Source organism: Gastrolobium bilobum, unplaced genomic scaffold (assembly GCF_033153095.1).
Source record: "Gastrolobium bilobum isolate Gb01-03AN ecotype WA unplaced genomic scaffold, APGP_CSIRO_Gbil_v1 utg50158, whole genome shotgun sequence".
Lineage (NCBI taxonomy): Eukaryota > Viridiplantae > Streptophyta > Magnoliopsida > Fabales > Fabaceae > Gastrolobium > Gastrolobium bilobum.
This window is the reverse complement of record NW_026898566.1, coordinates 11191-29330: the sequence shown is the minus strand read 5'-3', so window position 1 is coordinate 29330 and position 18140 is coordinate 11191. Positions and strand designations below refer to the sequence as shown.

General features: G+C 37.8%; 1 protein-coding gene across 1 annotated transcript; it reads left to right on the top strand.

Moving 5' to 3' along the window:
• Positions 1-13371: 13371 nt before the first annotated feature.
• On the top strand, positions 13372-16618 carry LOC133317432 (uncharacterized). Its single transcript, XM_061519294.1, has 5 exons — positions 13372-13512; positions 14179-14321; positions 14427-14556; positions 15364-15555; positions 16131-16618. The coding sequence occupies exons 1-5, from the start codon at positions 13456-13458 to the stop codon at positions 16338-16340; spliced, it is 732 nt and encodes a 243-aa protein (XP_061375278.1). The 5' UTR covers positions 13372-13455; the 3' UTR covers positions 16341-16618.
• Positions 16619-18140: the final 1522 nt, after the last annotated feature.

The window sequence follows — 18140 nt, the reverse complement described above, 5'->3', positions numbered from 1 at the left end:
TAGAGAGATAAGAGAGTTTATATACCCTGCCCAACCCAAAACTAACCCTAAGCTTCGTGGTTAAAATTAGACTTTAGGCTCACTCACTAAAACTATTGGGCTTAAGTGAAAAGAGCATACTAAACCCAACAATCTCCCACTTGCTCTTTTGGACACAAAGACTATGTAGCCCATAAGCCTTCATCATCTGATTATACAACCCATCCCTTGTCTCAAGCTAGCCTGGGGATCTACCATTTGTCACTCATCAAGGCTCCTGATAATCTTTGAAAGATTATCTAATTCAGCGTTACTCCACCAAAAGCCCGAACGTGAACTCTAAGATTAATGACCTTTATAACATGAATATGCATTGCCCCTTTACAGAATGTCTATATTTGATTGATTAATTTTTTGTAACCTAGTCAATTGTTTATTCACTTGACTATGATAGTTTCTCTAATGGATTACATGGACTGGCCAGTGTCTTTAATATCTAAGTACCGAAACATATCAAGGGGACATATCCTACAAATTTCATGTTGTTTATCTCATAAATACCGATAATCAAATAATCTCACTCCCAAAATATCGAGTTATTGGCCGTCAATAGATCGAACCTCACCCGTTGGTAAATCAAAGAATGAAAACTATTTGATTATCTATTTATAATAAACTCAGGATTAAGAGCAATCACATAACTATAGTTAACTGGAGATTTGATACCTTATGACAGAAAAACAACCTTAATCAAATCTCTCCTTGATCCTTTCAATGTGAATGTTAATTCACACCAATATTTTACAATGATCCGGACAAAACAATTTCATAAAATATTGAAGCCTAAATAAAGTGTCCAACTTTATTTAACGGTTGTGAATCCATTCATCAATTGTGAGAACCTATGATCATGTCCTCTATGAACGTATCCATATGATCATATACTCCACAATTTGATCCGGACCTTGATGTGTGTAAATAGTGCGCAAAATAAATAAATAAAACCTTATTTATGAAATTCAGAAAATGATTTTATTGTTTCATTGTCTTACTCCAAGAGTACAATGAAACTAATAACTCCCACTTGCTTAATGCAAGTCTGGGATCCTCCTAAGACCCAAAGAAGTAACATGTCTCTTGAACACAAGTTCAGGCAAACTCTTAGTAACTGGGTCTACAAGATCCACCTTTATTCCTATCCTAATTGAGTAAAACTTATAGCTCGATGTTGATTTTCTTGAGTCAATATCCACTTGAAATAACTGAATTTATGAAAACTCAGCTTTTCATGACTCCCACTAGAATATACCAGCATATAATCTCACTACTTGAGTACATGCTTAACAATAATCCAGTATTCCTCTAGGTTCAAAATGGTACCGTCTCACTACTCCCAATGCGTGACAGATGTCTGGTTTAACGCCCAACATGATATGCATTAGTCTACCTTTGCCAAAGCATAAGATACCCTGCTCATGCATTCTTCCTTCTTAGGAGTCTTTGGTTACTCCTTAGGAAGATGAATTTCACATCTGAGAATTTATAATTCTTCTCTTAGAATTCTCATGTTGAATTTTGGCAAGAGTTTTGTCAATATAAGTAGCCTGAGGTGATGCCAACAACTTATTCTTCCGGTCTCATAAGATTTTTAAATCAAGAATATAATTGGCTTCTCCAGTACTTCTATACCAAATCACTAACTTAGCCAACTATTTATGCTTGATATTGCCTCCACGTTGTTTCCAATAAGGAGCATATCATCTACATAAAGTACCAGAAAAGCTATTGTCTTCCATTGGATCCTTTACATACAAATACACATCATTCGTTAAGTTTCTCTCAAAATCAAAATTTTGATAACCTGATCAAAACTGATGTTCCAAGACCTGGATGCTTGCTTAATTCTATGAAATAGACTTTCACAACTTGCATACCATGTGTTCCTACCCATTTGCTATAAACCTTTTTGGTTGTTGTATGTAGATATCCTGACATCCAACTCCTAAAATGAAATCTCATAATTGAGACTTATAGCAACTAAGAGAATCGGGATAGACTCAAGCATGGCGTCTGGCAAAAATTGCCTCCAAGCTAGCTTTGAAGGTTTTCACCTTCCTGTCCATCCTCTCTTTGCCTTTTATGTCCACATGCACTAGGACCGAACGGAGTTGAGATACAAGTATTTCATCTCATTATTCATAGCTTGAGCAACACTTGATCAACAAAATCTTCTAGTGCATTATCGTAACTAGTAGGATCAATGTCACTCAACAAGAGACAACTTGAGAGTTAACAAGGTTCTCTCCCACTATGAATGTATTGCACTAGACCTTATGTATTTATAGGTAAAACAAAGAGTGGGACAAATGGTGGATCTTCAATTTCTTGAGGATCCGCTTATTCTTGATATTGTTCCTCCACATATGATACTAATATTTCTACTAGTTTCACTTATATATTGTCATGTTGAATTTCCAATTACGGTTCTCTTGTTTGTTCACCTAGAGATATATCTATCCCCTCTTGAACAATCAAGGGAACAGTGGATGAAGCTTCTAGAGATTCTGGAAATTCTTGATCTGAGATAAATCTCATCACGAATAACCTTACTTAAGAGCTTATAATTTCTCATCTAGTCCTCATTTAAGAAAATCAAGTGAGTGCTCACTTAGATTATCTTGTCTTTAAGACTAAATAAAAAATCATCCCTAGTTCTTTTAGGGTAGCCAAAAGATATGTACTCTTCCATACAAGATTCCATCTTATTTGATTGTTGTTGTAGGACGTGTGTCGTAGCACCCTAAATCCGAATATGGTTTGATCTGGACTTGTACCATTTCCATAATTCTTTAGGTGTCTATACAACAAATTTTGGCAAAACTAAGTTAAGAAGGTACATTTCCTTATCTTAGGCATCTCCCTTGAACAACATTGGCAAAGATGAATAATTGAACATGATCTTCACCAAGTCTAAAATGTTTGATTTCTGCATACTGCAACTTCATTCAACTAACGCGTTCTTAGAATTGACAGTTACGAAAACTATCCCCTTTTAAATCAGGTAAGACCTGAACTTACCAGACAGGTAGCCAACACTTTAGTCAGACCAAAGTGTTTTGATTTGAATACCTACATGCTTTTCTGCCTCAGACTTAAACCTATTGGAAATTTCCAAAAGCTTTAGACTTATGGTGCACTTGGCTCATTTGTCCAAATCCAGAGTAAACATTCATATAATGAAGTACTCATCATCTCTTCTGGTCTGAACGCTAATTGGTCCACATACATTAGTATGTACCAGTTCCAGTTGAATAGTTGCGCAAATCTTTTTGGCCCCTTTATAGGATTGCTTGGCCATTTTACCTTCCAAAATAGGACTAACATGTAGCTTTTAGTTAAAACATTCTTGAATTTGCAATCCCTCTTTTAATCTAAAACATGTTTCCTACTTGAGGTAATGTGACTCAATCATAAAGGCCAAAGTTATGTTTCATTTGAAACTTTTATTTCTTTGGTAAAAATCCTTGTTCATCATCCTTTCCATTCAACATAATAAATTAAATGGGATATATAACTCAAGTAATAAAGACAATTTAATATACCGAAATAAAAGAAGATGAACTTCTTATTGAAACTGAGGAATTAAATTGTACTATCAAACCATGTTTCCATAAAACAACTAACAGAAATAAATTCCTCTTCAAATCCAGAATAAATAAACTGTCATCCAAAACTAAAGTCATAAATTATCAAAAGATAAAATAATTTGTTCTACTGCTAATGCAGACACAAGCTCCCCATCTTCAAGCTTAAAATGTCTTTGTCCAATGGTAATAGGCCCTCTATGCTTGAACCACTGCAAAGAGCAACAAACAAAGTTAGTGGTTCCTGAATCATATATTCATCTACTAATTAAGCCTTTTAAATTACCCTTACCTTTTTCTTTTTATCACCTCTGGACAATCTTTCATCAAGTGTCCCTTCAACCCGCACTTGAAGCACTTGCCTTTCGGCTTATTCATTGCAACTGGTTTGACAACTGATAACCAAGTCATTTTGTTCTTGTTACCACCCTTGGGTTTCCCTTTGGATTAAACAAGACTCTTAGCAAAACTTGCACCGACTGCATTATGTCTAGCAGAGCTGCTAGACGCAGGAAACATGTCATTAAGAGTCTGAAGCATTTCTACTCCACTCTTAATAATTTACACTTGCTTCTGCAAGTATTTGGAAAGATTGACAATAATATAGCAGCGAACTACTATATCTGCCATTTCCCATTTTGAGGAATGCATCGTAGTTTTCTTAGATGCACTCTCTACAGGTTGTCATGGCTTTGGTACGGTAAGGACAAATTTCAACTTTTCATGTTTAAGAACAATATCAAGGTTCCTTTTCCATTCTTCGTAGTTTGTACCATCTAGAGATTTTTGACCCAAAATCATGGCTATAGGATTGAAGGAAGTCATTTTCTGAAAAAAAAAAAAAAAAAAAAAAAAAACATATAAAGCACACAATTACAAACAAATAATGCAATAAACAAACAAAGTACAAGTACATTCTCATAACTACTCTTGTTTATTGTTAACAATCCTTTAGTTTATCTTTTACAAGGCTTACGATGGGCAAATCACTTGTAAAAACCAAAATTGTTATTTGAGCCTTCAGTGCCATTGCTAGAGCCCCGATGAGAGGATTAACAATTTTGCCAAAATTGAATGTAATTAACCATTGTTTAATTTCAAAATTATCCTTAGTGTCTAAGCATTGCCGACGATGGGCCGTACAATATTTTACTAAAATTTTGAAATTATTAAGATTTAATCTAGTAAAATCTGATTATCCTTATCCGATGGGGCTTCAGCGATAACTATTTCACTAATAAACCACAAATGGAGCCCGCATGTTTTAAAATTAAGTAATTATTTTTTTAAACCTTCACTCATTCAACATTTTTATTTGAGAATTTTCATAAGCCCTGTCGAATTCATTGTTTAATTTCAAAATTATCTTTAATGACTTAGTATTATCGACGATGAGTCGTACAATACTTTATTAAAATTTTGAAATTATTAAGGCCCAATAAAATCCAATCATGCTTATGCCTCACATGATTATTTTATTGATAGGCCCACAATGCTCCTGGAGGTTAAATTAATTTCTTAATTTAAATCTCCTCCCATAATTATTTAGGTCCAATCTAATAAAATCCAATCATGCTTTTTCGATAGGACTTCACATGATTATTTTATTAATGGTCCTATAATGCGCTTGAAGGTTAAATTAATTTCTTAATTTAAATCCCCTTCCATTCAACATAAGCAATATTTTCCAATTTCCAAGATTATTTATTTGAGAGTATCATTTGTTTGATTTCAAAAACTATGTAAGCAAGAGCACCGATGAACGTGCATCACTTAGCTTATATGAATTTTAAAATCATTAAGGTCCTAAAATCCGGTTATGATAGGCAGCGTGTGCTTCACACAATCATGATACATGATTGTGGTATGCAGCGTGTGTTTAACACATGACCATTTTAGTAGACCCACAAATTACTCGCAAAATAAAAGAATTCTCTTAGGAAATTTTCTTACTAATTTGTCTTGATTTTAAACTCCAAAAATAATCAATTTGATTATTCTAGATTTTACCAAAATCATAATAATTAATTAATTTTCGAAATTAATATAACCATTAATCTAGATTTTGTTTCTAAAATCATAATAATCATAATTTTATTTTGCCAAAATATTTAAAATCAAAAACTACGCGGATAAACTATCATACTAGTCGGTAATGACATAATAGTAAATATGCACGTATGATATGTGATCATGCAACAATATGGCACCTTCCTATCCTATATGACATGTTATCGCAAAGATCATGTTATTCGCACATATAATTCATACCAATCAATAAAAGTATTAAATAATAAATTCTAATTAATTTAATCCATGGCCTTCCTATTTTAAAGAAAAAAATAAAAAAAATAAAAAAAAAATATTACAACTTTGGAATTCGACTTTTGCCTAGCCCATAGTATCTGTCTCAAGCCCCTTTAGGGTTTCCAAGTGCCCAAAAGCCCAAAGACCCAATCCTTTGGCGAGAAACCCTAGGACGCGAAAGAGGAACCTTAGCCATTAGGTCTGCCGCGCCGTCACTCGAAGTCAACTCAGGTCGAAACTTCAGGGAAAGGACCGCCACATAGAAACGAGTGCACCGCCACCGAAACCACCCAAAAAGGTGGCCCCACGCTCCCACACACGCTCATTCTTTTCCGGAGAGTGGCGGCGCGTGGAGGCTCTGGTGGCGGCGATCCTCCCACTGTTGTGTTAGTCTTTCCGTCCTCTTTCCAACCATATATAGATCGCCCCATTCTGAGCTTGGGAAGTCCTCGAAAAGTCTCTGACAGTGCTGACTGCGCATTTTCCTCGCGGTTTCTCGATCTTGAACTTTTACAAAATATTGGAAAAATACACATAAATTCTGAAAAATAAATAAAAACAGCAAGGAGGAAACCTAATCATATGGGATTAGCCTCCTTGTTACAAATCGAGAAATACACGAGAGACCTTAACCATGGATTAAAGCATTTTTACCGATTAAAATTTAAACTTTTATGAAAAAGAACTATAAAGAATCAATAACAGATACAGAATAAAGGTGCCATATTTTCAAAAATCACATAGGAGAAATAATTAAATCAAAACTTATCTTAATCCCCATCACAATCTGGCTCTGATACCATATGAAGGTATATCATCAGAAACACGAAAGTGCATCGTACCGATGTGATGAAGAATAAAGACACCGCTTTGATTACCTGGGGTGAAGTAGCGAGCGTGACAATTTCTCACGTTCAGTTCTCCTTCTCAAGCCTCACAATCTGCAGCAACGCACCACGAACGGTCACAATTCCGCTCTACGGTTGATCTTCAAGGCTATAATTCAAGGGGGTTAGGGGGTCATGTGGGCAACCGTTCAGATGATGAACGTCTGCCTCTTTGGTGGTGTGTTTATGATGTCTGTAACCCTTGGAGGCACTAGAGAGATAAGAGAGTTTATATACCCTGCCCAACCCAAAACTAACCCTAAGCTTCATGGGTTAAAATTAGACTTTGGGCTCACTCTCACTAAAGCTATTGGGCTTAAGTGAAAAGAGCATACTAAACCCAACAAGATCTCCCCAATTTGGTTCTTCTTGACTGCTGCCTAATAATGAGCCAGTTGATTAACATGGTTGTATCAAGTATTTGAAGATGGTTGTAGATGTTGGAGTTTGTAAGCTATGCAAATTTATATTGTGGATCAAGAGATCAATCCATTCTTGATTGATAATCATGTCAATAGTTGGAAGAAGTTTCCCTTTGAGGGAGAATTTGTTGGGAAAACTCGGTTCCCTCAAGCTCGGCTCAGGGGCCTTTGTGCGGAAGTCAATCAACAAGATCCTGATCTCGGATCTCGGCAATACCTCAACCTGAACTTCACCAGGTCAGGCAGCGCAGCGGAAAAATCAAAACGTAAACACAGGAGAGAGAGAGAAGAAGAAGAACACAACCAGATTTAACGTGGGAAAACCTTCTTCAATGAAGAAGTAAAAACCCACGGGACCTAGTCCAGATCAAAAATCCACTATGAAAATAATGGTTACAAATAATCAAATACACCAATGTGGTGGTTAACTCAACCTCTCCAACAATGATGATAATCAAACTACCCTAGAGATGTTTCACTCAAACTCTCTCTAGAGATCTCTCAAATGCAAAGCATAAAGCTTTTGCTCAAACAATCAAATAATTCTCTCAAATTTGTTCTCTCAAATCTGACCTAGCCTCCGCCCACAACTAATGAGTATATATAGAGGAGGTGGAAATTAGGGTTAGGGTTTTTAGGAAACCCCTCAAATGGGCTTGGGCTTAGCATTGAAGGAGGAAGCCCAACAAATCTCCCCCTCCGACTTCAATGCGTCGGCTTCAGCATCAACCCGGCTCCTTCACAGCAGTCTTTAAATTTTTTTTGCTGGAACCGGCTTTGTCATCATGTCGGACCAATTTTGGTCAGTGTGCATCTTGACGAGTTCGAGCTCACCACCTTCCACCACATCCCGGATCCAGTGATACCTCACATCAATATGCTTAGTGCGGGAGTGATAGGTTGAATTCTTCGCAAGATGGATTGCACTTTGATTGTCACAACCCAGCTCGTACTTGTCTTGATCATGGCCAAGTTTCATGAGGAACTTCTTCATCCACAGTATCTCTTTGCTTGCCTCAGTAGCGGCAATGTACTCAGCCTCAGTTGTAGATAGTGCAACACATTTTCTGAAGTCTTGATTGCCAAGAGACAACTCCTTCGACAAATCTCATCATGTATCCCGTCGTCGACTTCCTCGAGTCGAAATCTCCCCCTAAATCAGAATCCGAGTAGCCTTGCAACTCGACTTTGCCTTCTCCAAATCGGAGACATAAGTCGGTCGTACCTCGGAGGTACTTGAAGATCCACTTCACTGCTTCCTAGTGCTCTTTGCCGGGGTTTGACAAATACCGGCTTACCATTCCTACAGCATACGCCAAGTCGGGTCTAGTGCAAACCATTGCATACATCAAGCTTCCGACGACGGATTGGTAAGGGACCTTCATCATCTCAGCTTTGTCTTCATCAGATCTCGGACATTGCTTTTGGTTCAGCTTTATGTGTCCGGCTAGGGGGGTGCTCACTGTTTTGGCTTTGTCCATGCTGAATCTCTTCAGAATCTTCTCAATATATTTTTCTTGACTCAGCCACAGTAGCTTCTTCTGTCTATCTCGGATGATCTTGATTCCGAGAATCTGCTTTGCAGGGCTGAGGTCCTTCATTGCGAAGGACGAGCTCAACGCCTTTTTCAGGGCGACTATCCTCGATTTGTCTTTCCCTACAATAAGCATGTCGTCAACATATAACAACAAAATCAGAAAATCTCCGGCCTCATACCTCTTTACAAATACGCAGTGGTCGGCATCTGTCTTTTCAAACTTATGATCAGTCATGAATGATTCAAACTTTTTGTACCACTGCCGAGGTGCTTGCTTCAAGCCATAAAGGCTCTTCTTCAACCGACATACCAAGTCTTCTTGGTTTGGAGCTTGGAACCCTTCTGGTTGCTCCATATATATCTCTTCTTCTAAGTCACCGTGAAGAAATACCGTCTTCACGTCCATTTGTTCTACCTCGAGGTCCATTGAAGCCGCTATGGCTAACACGGTTCAGACCGAGGTCATTTTCACCACAGGAGAAAAAATCTCCTCAAAATCAACTCCTTTCTTCTGATTGCAGCCTTTCACTACAATCCGGGCTTTGTATCTCGGCTTTTGCCCGTTCTCTTCATTCTTAATCTTGTAGACCCATTTATTCTTCAAAGCTCGTCTTCCTTTAGGCAACTCGGTCAGCTCATAAGTCTGATTCTCGTGCAGAGACTTCATCTCGTCTCGCATTGCCTTTTCCCATTCTTCTTTCTCTGAGCTCGTTACAGCTTCATCATAACTCTGAGGCTCACCGTCTTTAGCAACAACGATGTATTCATCAGATGGGTACCTTGTATAGGGTCTTCTTTCTCGAGTTGGATATCTCGGCTGTTCTTCAGCTTGAGAACCCAGTTCATCATTTTCATCACGGATCTCATCATCAACTCGGGCCTCAATGTCTTGGTCATCTTCAGCTTGTTGCTGATCATCATTTTCTTGATTTTCTCCCCCTGCTTCAGCTCGGACAGGAGGGATGGGTTCTTCACGTCTGACAGTAACCCGGACTTTGGGCTTCGAGATGTCATGAATGTTCTCATGCTCATGAAAGATCACATCTCGGCTTCTCACGATCTTCTTATTGATTGGATCCCAAAGTCGGAACCCGAACTCACATCTCGGCGAACCAAGATAAATGCATTCTTTGGTCTTTGCATCAAGTTTGGCCCTTTCATCTTTAGGGATATGCACGAAAGCTCGGCATCCAAACACTTTCAGTTGATTGTAGGCCGCTTTCCGATCTGTCCAGACTTCTTCTGGAATTTCTCCTTCAAATGGCCGTGATGGTGAGAGGTTGATCAAGTCAACAGCAGTTTTGACGGCTTCTCCCCAGAATGATTTTGGTAACCCGGCATTGGATATCATGCTTCGTACCTTCTCTTCAATTGTTCTGTTCATCCTCTCAGCCAGTCCATTTAACTGAGGTGTCTTGGGGGGCGTCTTCTCAAGTCGAATCCCGGCCGCTCTGCAGTATGCATCAAATGGGCCACAATACTCACCACCATTATCAGATCGGACCACCTTCAATTTCTTGCCAGTCTCCCTTTCAACCATAGCATGGAATTCTTTAAAGGATTGGAGTACCTGGTCTTTAGTCTTCAACAAATATACCCACACTTTGCGGGAATGGTCATCAATAAATGAAACAAAATACTGAGCTCCTCCAAGAGATTTCTCCGACATGGAGCAAACATCAGTATGGACGAGGTCAAGAATATTCCTTCGTCTTCTTGGTTGATCCGGTCTCACAAAAGAAACCCGGTGCTGTTTTCTAGCTAGGCAGTGCGTGCAACTCTCCAACGCTTGGCCTTTCAACCCGGTCAATAATCCTTTCTTGTTCAGGATCTGTAGCCCTTTTCTCGCTCATGTGGCCGAGGCGCTTGTGCCATAGCTCCAAGCTAGGTTCATCTCGAACAGAATTGGCTTCTCCGCCATTGATCTTTCCTTGCATCACGTACAAGGAGCCTTCCTTCTTACCTCGGGCCACGACCAAGTTTCCCTTGGTCAGCTTCCATCTCAAACTACCGAAGTAGTTCACTAACCCGACATCATCAAGTTTGCCTACCGAGATTAGGTTCAAACGCATGTCAGGAACATGCCTTACATCTTTCAACACAAGTCGGCATCCGACATCTGTGGTCAGAGTTACATCACCGACACCAACAATCTTGCTGGTCACTTGATTTCCCATCTTCACGACTCCAAAATCACCACCTCGATAAGAGGAGAAAAAACCTTTGTGTGGAGTAACGTGGAAGGAGGCACCGGAGTCAACAATCCAGGTGCAGTCATCATATGCGACATTCAAATAATTATCCTCACCTAAGAGGAATATTTCGGCATCAGGATTTGCAGCCAACGCAGTGGTGCTCTTGTCTTCCCTCTTCTTGGGAATAATCTGATCCGGCTTCACAGAGTCGTTCTTCTCATCATTCTGTAGGGTCCAGCAGTCTGACTTCTTATGGCCTGTCTTTCCACAGTAAAAGCACTCCAACTCATATTTCGGCTTTGACCGACCTCTGGACTTGTCACGTCTGTCACGACCTCTACCTCGGCTTTTGCTTCTACCGCGGGAGTCGGATTTCCCTTTGTTCTTAGCAACGTTGGCCTCAGACGTACTTGAAATACCTCGTTCTCTTCTCCTGGATTCTTTGCCCAGGAGGCTGTCTGTCACGACATCCATCTTCAATTTTCCATTTGGAGTCGAGTTATTCAGGGTCACCACCAGAGTATCCCAGCTTTCTGGCAGCGAGCTCAACAGCAGCAATGCTTGCAATTCTTCATCAATTTTCATATCAGCCTTTGACAGCTGATTCACAATACCTTTGTAGGTGTTCAGGTGTTCAATCATGCTCATGCCGTCCTTGTATTCAAGCTTAACAAGTCGGCGAACCAGGTGTGCTTTGTTCATGGGAGTCTTCTTCTGAATCATGGACTCTAGCTTCGTCTACAACTCATACGCGTTCATGAATTCGGACACGTGCTCATAGAGGCTTTTATCAATATATTTCCTGATCGTGGCTACCGCCTTCCGACTCAGGATCTCCCACTCCTTATCAGTTTTGCCTGCCAGTCTCTCATCAAGGATAATGGGCTCATGCAGATCTTTGCAGTAGAGATGATCTTCCATCATCGGTCTCCAATAAGTGAAGTTGTCTGCGGTCAACTTGAACATATCTCCATCATGAGTTATGCCACTGGTCTCCATCTCGTCTCCTTCAGAACCCGTCGAACTCGGGCTCTGATACCACTGTTGGGAAACTCGGTTCCCTCAAGCTCGGCTCAGGGGCCTTTGTGCGAAAGTCAATCAACAAGATCATGATCTCGGATCTCGGCAATACCTCAACCTGAACTTCACCAGGTCAGGCAGCGCAGCGGAAAAATCAAAACGTAAACACAGGAGAGAGAGAAGAAGAAGAACACAACCAGATTTAACGTGGGAAAACCTTCTTCAATGAAGAAGTAAAAACCCACAGGACCTAGTCCAGATCAAAAATCCACTATGAAAATAATGGTTACAAATAATCAAATACACCAATGTGGTGGTTAACTCAACCTCTCCAACAATGGTGATAATCAAACTACCCTAGAGATATTTCACTCAAACTCTCTCTAGAGATCTCTCAAATGCAAAGCATAAAGCTTTTGCTCAAACAATCAAATAATTCTCTCAAATTTGTTCTCTCAAATCTGACCTAGCCTCCACCCACAACTAATGAGTATATATAGAGGAGGTGGAAATTAGGGTTAGAGTTTTTAGGAAACCCTTCAAATGGGCTTGGGCTTAGCATTGAAGGAGGAAGCCCAACAAATTAACAATTATAAGACTCACACTTGAGTGGAGGTAGGAGATTATTGAAAATTCAAGTATTAGTAATAAAAAAATCTCACATTAAAAAAGGATGGACATTTAAATAACGAATCATTGATGATTTTATATTATATATTACTACCTTCTATCTACATGCTTCAGTGTACTTAAAGATTTTTCTTAATGAGAAATTAATATTTACTCGAAATACTAAAATTACTTTTTTATACATGTGCTATTGCGCAAGAGCACAGTAATAAAGATATGATTGGTTTTTTCTTTTCTTTTTTAATAAACAATAAGGAACAAATCAAATTATTGTAGTTCACTTGATGTTAGAAAACTGAGCAGATGAAAGCCAATAACATGTGTTCGATCCTTTCCAGAGTGTCTTTGGGAAGGATTTAAAGTCTTAATCTCGATACCTGTCCCGAATTAAATTAGTTCAAAACGATGAATCAATTAAAATATTTTAAAAAAAAAAAAAAAAAAGGAAAGAAAGAGGAACAAGACACATATAAATAATAATTTTCAATGTACTACCTGTTGCTTTCTGCCTTTCTCTATACGAGTGGGTTTACCCGGATCTCCTAGAATGATGCTTGAAAATTTGGATTATTCGGACCAAAGGTGCATAATGATGTTGATCAGCGCATAAAAATTATTTAATACCTGTTTGTTTTGATTAAATATTTTTAAGGCACTTGTTAACAATATTTTAACTATTATTGAGACAACTGCACCAGACACGTGAAACGAAAATCAAAGTAAACGACATCGTTTTCAATTTAACAATGTTTCTTATAACATTAGCCATGGCTCCTCACATGTCCTATATTGTTCTCCATCTTCTCTTCTCTGCTTCTCGTTCAGTTCTATTCCATGGCTGACTCTGCATCATCCCCTTTCAAGAAAATCCAGATTCAAAGGGATGACACTGTGAGTGTATCCTTTTTTATTCCAATTTCACTTCTTCTTTTTTAGAGTACAATCACTCATGAAATTGATTTATTTTGCTGCTTTTGCTTACTATCCTCTTTGACTTATTTCGATTTTTTTTTTTTTTAATAAAAAGAAGAATTATTTGAGTTTTAGAATTGATATGGCTAAAATTTTCTTTTGACTTGGGGTTTTTCCCCTCTTAATGGAGGGTTTTATGAACAGCTGTAGTGAAAAAAAAAAAATTAAAATGCACCCCAAAAAAAAAGTTTCAACCTTTTTCCAGCAATATGTTGTGTGATGAATTTTCATCACATATGTTATAATGGGCCTTTATTAATATCATGTTTTGAAATGCAATGTTACCCTTATGAAGCATGGATTCCCAGAGTTGCTTTTTGACAATCTGGACTTGTTAAGTGAATTACAGTTAGATCTGATTATTCCTTGCTATGCCCTGTAATTTTGATGTATTTCTGCGTTTAATTTGGTTTGCATCATAAAGTGGTAATGTAGAAGTCATTTTGACAAGATATAGTCATGGTGTTGGACCAAAATTTGTCTTACGCCATCCATGGTTCATCGTTGCTATCTGCACTGGAACTTCATTTTTAACCCTGTTATGCAATTTTTTTATTTTTTTATTTTTTTGTTTTCAATGATCAGACATTTGATGCATACGTGGTTGGAAAAGAAGATGCTCCCGGAATTGTTGTGCTTCAGGAATGGTGGGGTGTGGATTTTGAAATTAAGAACCATGCCGTGAAGATTTCTCAGCTTGGTGCTGGGTTTAAAGCTCTTATCCCAGAGTAAGATAACGTTGCTTCCTAAATTTTCATAATCTTCCTTCTTTATGTGTTAATATGTATCATGTGCTATATTTTGATGACTGACACGTTTTGCCTTTTTTCCAGTCTGTACAGAGGAAAGGTTGGTCTGGATGTAGCAGAAGCACAGCATTTGATGGATGGCCTTGATTGGCAAGGTGCTGTGAAGGATATCCGTGCTGCAGTTAACTGGCTTAAAGCGAATGGTTCAAAGAAGGTTTGCCACTGTTTGTGTTGCCAAGATGAAATTTTCTCTACCTTAAAAATGCCATGTTGTCTACAGTATCTGCTTAATATGGATCTTTGATTATGTTGATTTGTGTCTGAAGGGTTCATTGTGTCTTTTATCATCATATGGTAGTTGCAGAAGGGTCTTCTAGTTTTTATCAACCCATAAAGACATAAGCTAACCTTAGCTTAAGATTTTAAGTGATTTAGTCTGAGTCTTACTTAAGATGTAAGAGATTGAACAGGAAAAGATTGCTCCACATTTTAATTTACTTATATCTCCTGGTTGCATGCTTCTCATTTTGAGGTTTATTACAAAACTTGAGTTATAATTTTAATCCAGTGACTAGTGAATCTGAAATGCTCAACCAGTCAACACATGGTATTTTGTGGTCATTTTCCTTCAATTTTTCATTTAGAGGAATATTTTATTATGATCACGATAATAGATTGATCTTATTAAATAGGAATTGCCTTACAGGTATTTTTAAAATCTATTTTACAAATAGTACGTAATTTTTCTGAAATTTGGTGTGTTTTGCTATCTATGTAAGTCTCTTTCAGTAATTGTTTAATAGAACTTATAGAAGAGTTTATTGGGTTAAGGTAATTTTTGTTGGTCTAGCGAGAGTGTTCTTATAAATTCTGATATGGTGGATTTTATCCTTAAATTAATGTGCCAAATAACATTAGTTTGTTTTTTGTTCAATGAAGTTTAATTTTGTTTAACTGACTAGATTTTAGAATATCATTTTGTGTTGAATTATACAAAACGTGACTTCATTTATTGCAACAGGCTGGTGTAACTGGATTTTGTATGGGGGGTGCTCTCTCTATTGCAAGTGCTGTCTTGGTTCCTGAGGTTGATGCTGTTGTAGCATTTTATGGAGTTCCTTCTTCACAGCTTGCGGACCCTGCCCAAGCCAAGGCTCCTGTTCAGGCTCACTTTGGAGACCAGGATAATTTTGTTGGCTTTTCAGATGTTACTGTATGAGAATTTCTTTGCAATTCTATTTCAATTTCCCTCAGATGTAGGACAGAAGAAAATAATTTTCAATCAGGAATTTTCACCTTCTTGATAGCATCCCCCTTTATATTTCCTCTTCCCATTGCAAATCTCTCATACCAAGCATACCCTAAATGAATGAGGTAATTCCAATGCTTACATGAAACTGATTCCAATTTACCCACACCAGACATCTTTTAAAGAGGGAAACTGAGGTCTATGGGCTTAAGTGAATCATAATAGACTTTGTCCTTTCAATCACTCCAAGTTGTGAGATATAATTTTTTTTTTCCAGTGTTTTGATAATAACTGACATTTACATCTTAACTCTGCTCTTCGTTTTAAAACTTCTCTGAAAGATATACCCTTTTTTCAGTGATGAGTATTTTGTTGGATATGGTACCCCTTCAGTTGCTTACACCATTATTTTGTTGTTGGTACCCCTTTCAGCATCATGAAAGGGAAAGGCGAGAGAGATAGAGCACAATTGTGTTTTTATTCTGAGATGAAAATGTTTAAATTTAATCAGTGACATTTGACATTGTTTGATGTCTCAGGCTGCCAAGGCATTGGAGGAGAAGCTGAAGGCATCTGGAGTTCAACACGAGATACACATGTATCCTGGCAGCACACATGCATTCATGAACAGGTCCACAGAAGGAATCCAGAGGAGGAAGAACATGGGAATGCCTGATGAAGATGAAGCTGGAGTTCAGCTGGCTTGGTCTCGCTTTGAGACATGGATGATACGTTTCTTGTCTAATTAGATGATTTCCTACCTGAATTCTGATGCCATATGCTATATCTGTATTCCATCTTAGTGATAATGTAGCATCCACTTTACTGGCCCTGCAAACTGGAAGTTCTGGGTATGCTGTTTGTTACACTTTGGTTGTTTCTTGATATTTGAATGCATCTATGAGAACTTTGACATGGGAATAATATTGAAACGGTTGTGGTGTGGGTTTTCTGTAATTATGTAAATTGTTTTGGCTAGTGGTGCCGTTGTTCTTTGTTCTTGTCAAGTTGTCATTGACTATTGTTATTTTGGTTTCCTTAACTCTTGTCTTTTGTGCATGCTAAAACTACAAAATATATGGTTCAAAAGAACCCGTTAGCGATGGTGTTCTGTTTGGATAGGCGTTGGCAGTTTTAGAATTGGTTGGAATCTTGGGTGAAGACAAAAATGATTGATCTAGTTTTTGCATCATTTTCGTTCCTCATTTCTACAAATAATTTATGATTCCATCCAGACTTTGACTTTATCATTTTTATATTAATCTTTTGTTGGCTACAATATTTAATTTAAGGGTTCGCTTTTTGTCATGTCACATGACAAGACTATTTTACTGCACACACAAATCAAGTGTGGGTCCCACGCTTAAAAAAAAAATTCAAACCAAAATTAGGATACGACGCCGTATTCTCAAGATACGTTGCCGGATTCTTGTTGCAGGAATAAACAGTGTCATTTCTGCAACATGATTCTTATATTTCCCTTAATTTAATTATATCAATATTTATCCGTTTGCAAAATCAACTAGTGGTAGAGATTATAGATAACTTGTGAAGTGTGAACCCCAAAGGGTTAATAAGTTTGGAACACTGACTAAAATATCACTGTTCACTAATTTTTTTACCTAAATGTCACACGAACAGTGTTATTTTTCAATATGCCACGGGGGCAAGTTCGCTACCCTGTGTAGCGAACTCGGTTTGCTGACGTGTCACATTTTTAATGGATAACAAGTATCAAATTTAAAAAAAAATAATAAAAAAATGAAGGTTTGGTTAAAATCAAGTTGGTGTCCACTAGAAACGTGACATGTCAGCAAACCGAGTTCGCTACACCGGGTAGCGAACTTGTCCCGTGGTAGATTGAAAAATAACACTATTCGCGTGGCATTTAGGTAAAAAAGTTGGTGAACAGTGACATTTTGGTCATTGTTCCTAATAAGTTTTGGGTTTGTTACATTGATATCACTTATAATTGGTTGTATAGTTCATATGTCACTATCATATCGAAAAACACAGGAAACCAGACACAGCCAAATTTGACTATCTAAAAGAAGTTAAGACTGTGGGAATTGGCTCATTCGGTAGGTATGATGGCTACGTTTGTGCATGAGCGGGAGTGAAAGCATGGCCATGGTGTGGACTATGAAGTTGAAGTCTCAAATAAGAAGAATGATCATGTTAGAAAATTGGCAAACAACAAAGACATATAAAAATGCAGCTGCATTCTGACCAATCTCTTAGGCAATTTTATCTTGCTTACCACCCTTAAATTCATTGATTCGACCACACATTTCCAAAATTTTATCTGTTTAATATTCATATTCCTCACCATTACATATTTCCCTTTCTCACACACAAATATGAACTAGACCTTCATCCTTTTTTGAAAAAAACATAAATTGTTATCAAAAAAAAAAAAAAAAAAACATAAATAGTTTCCAACGCGCAGTTATGTGGAGAGAAGTGTAAGAAGGAAGGATATTGTTCCATTTCAAAGTTTGTATGTACAAGTCATAATAAGGGCTTAAAATATTACCTACACATTAATT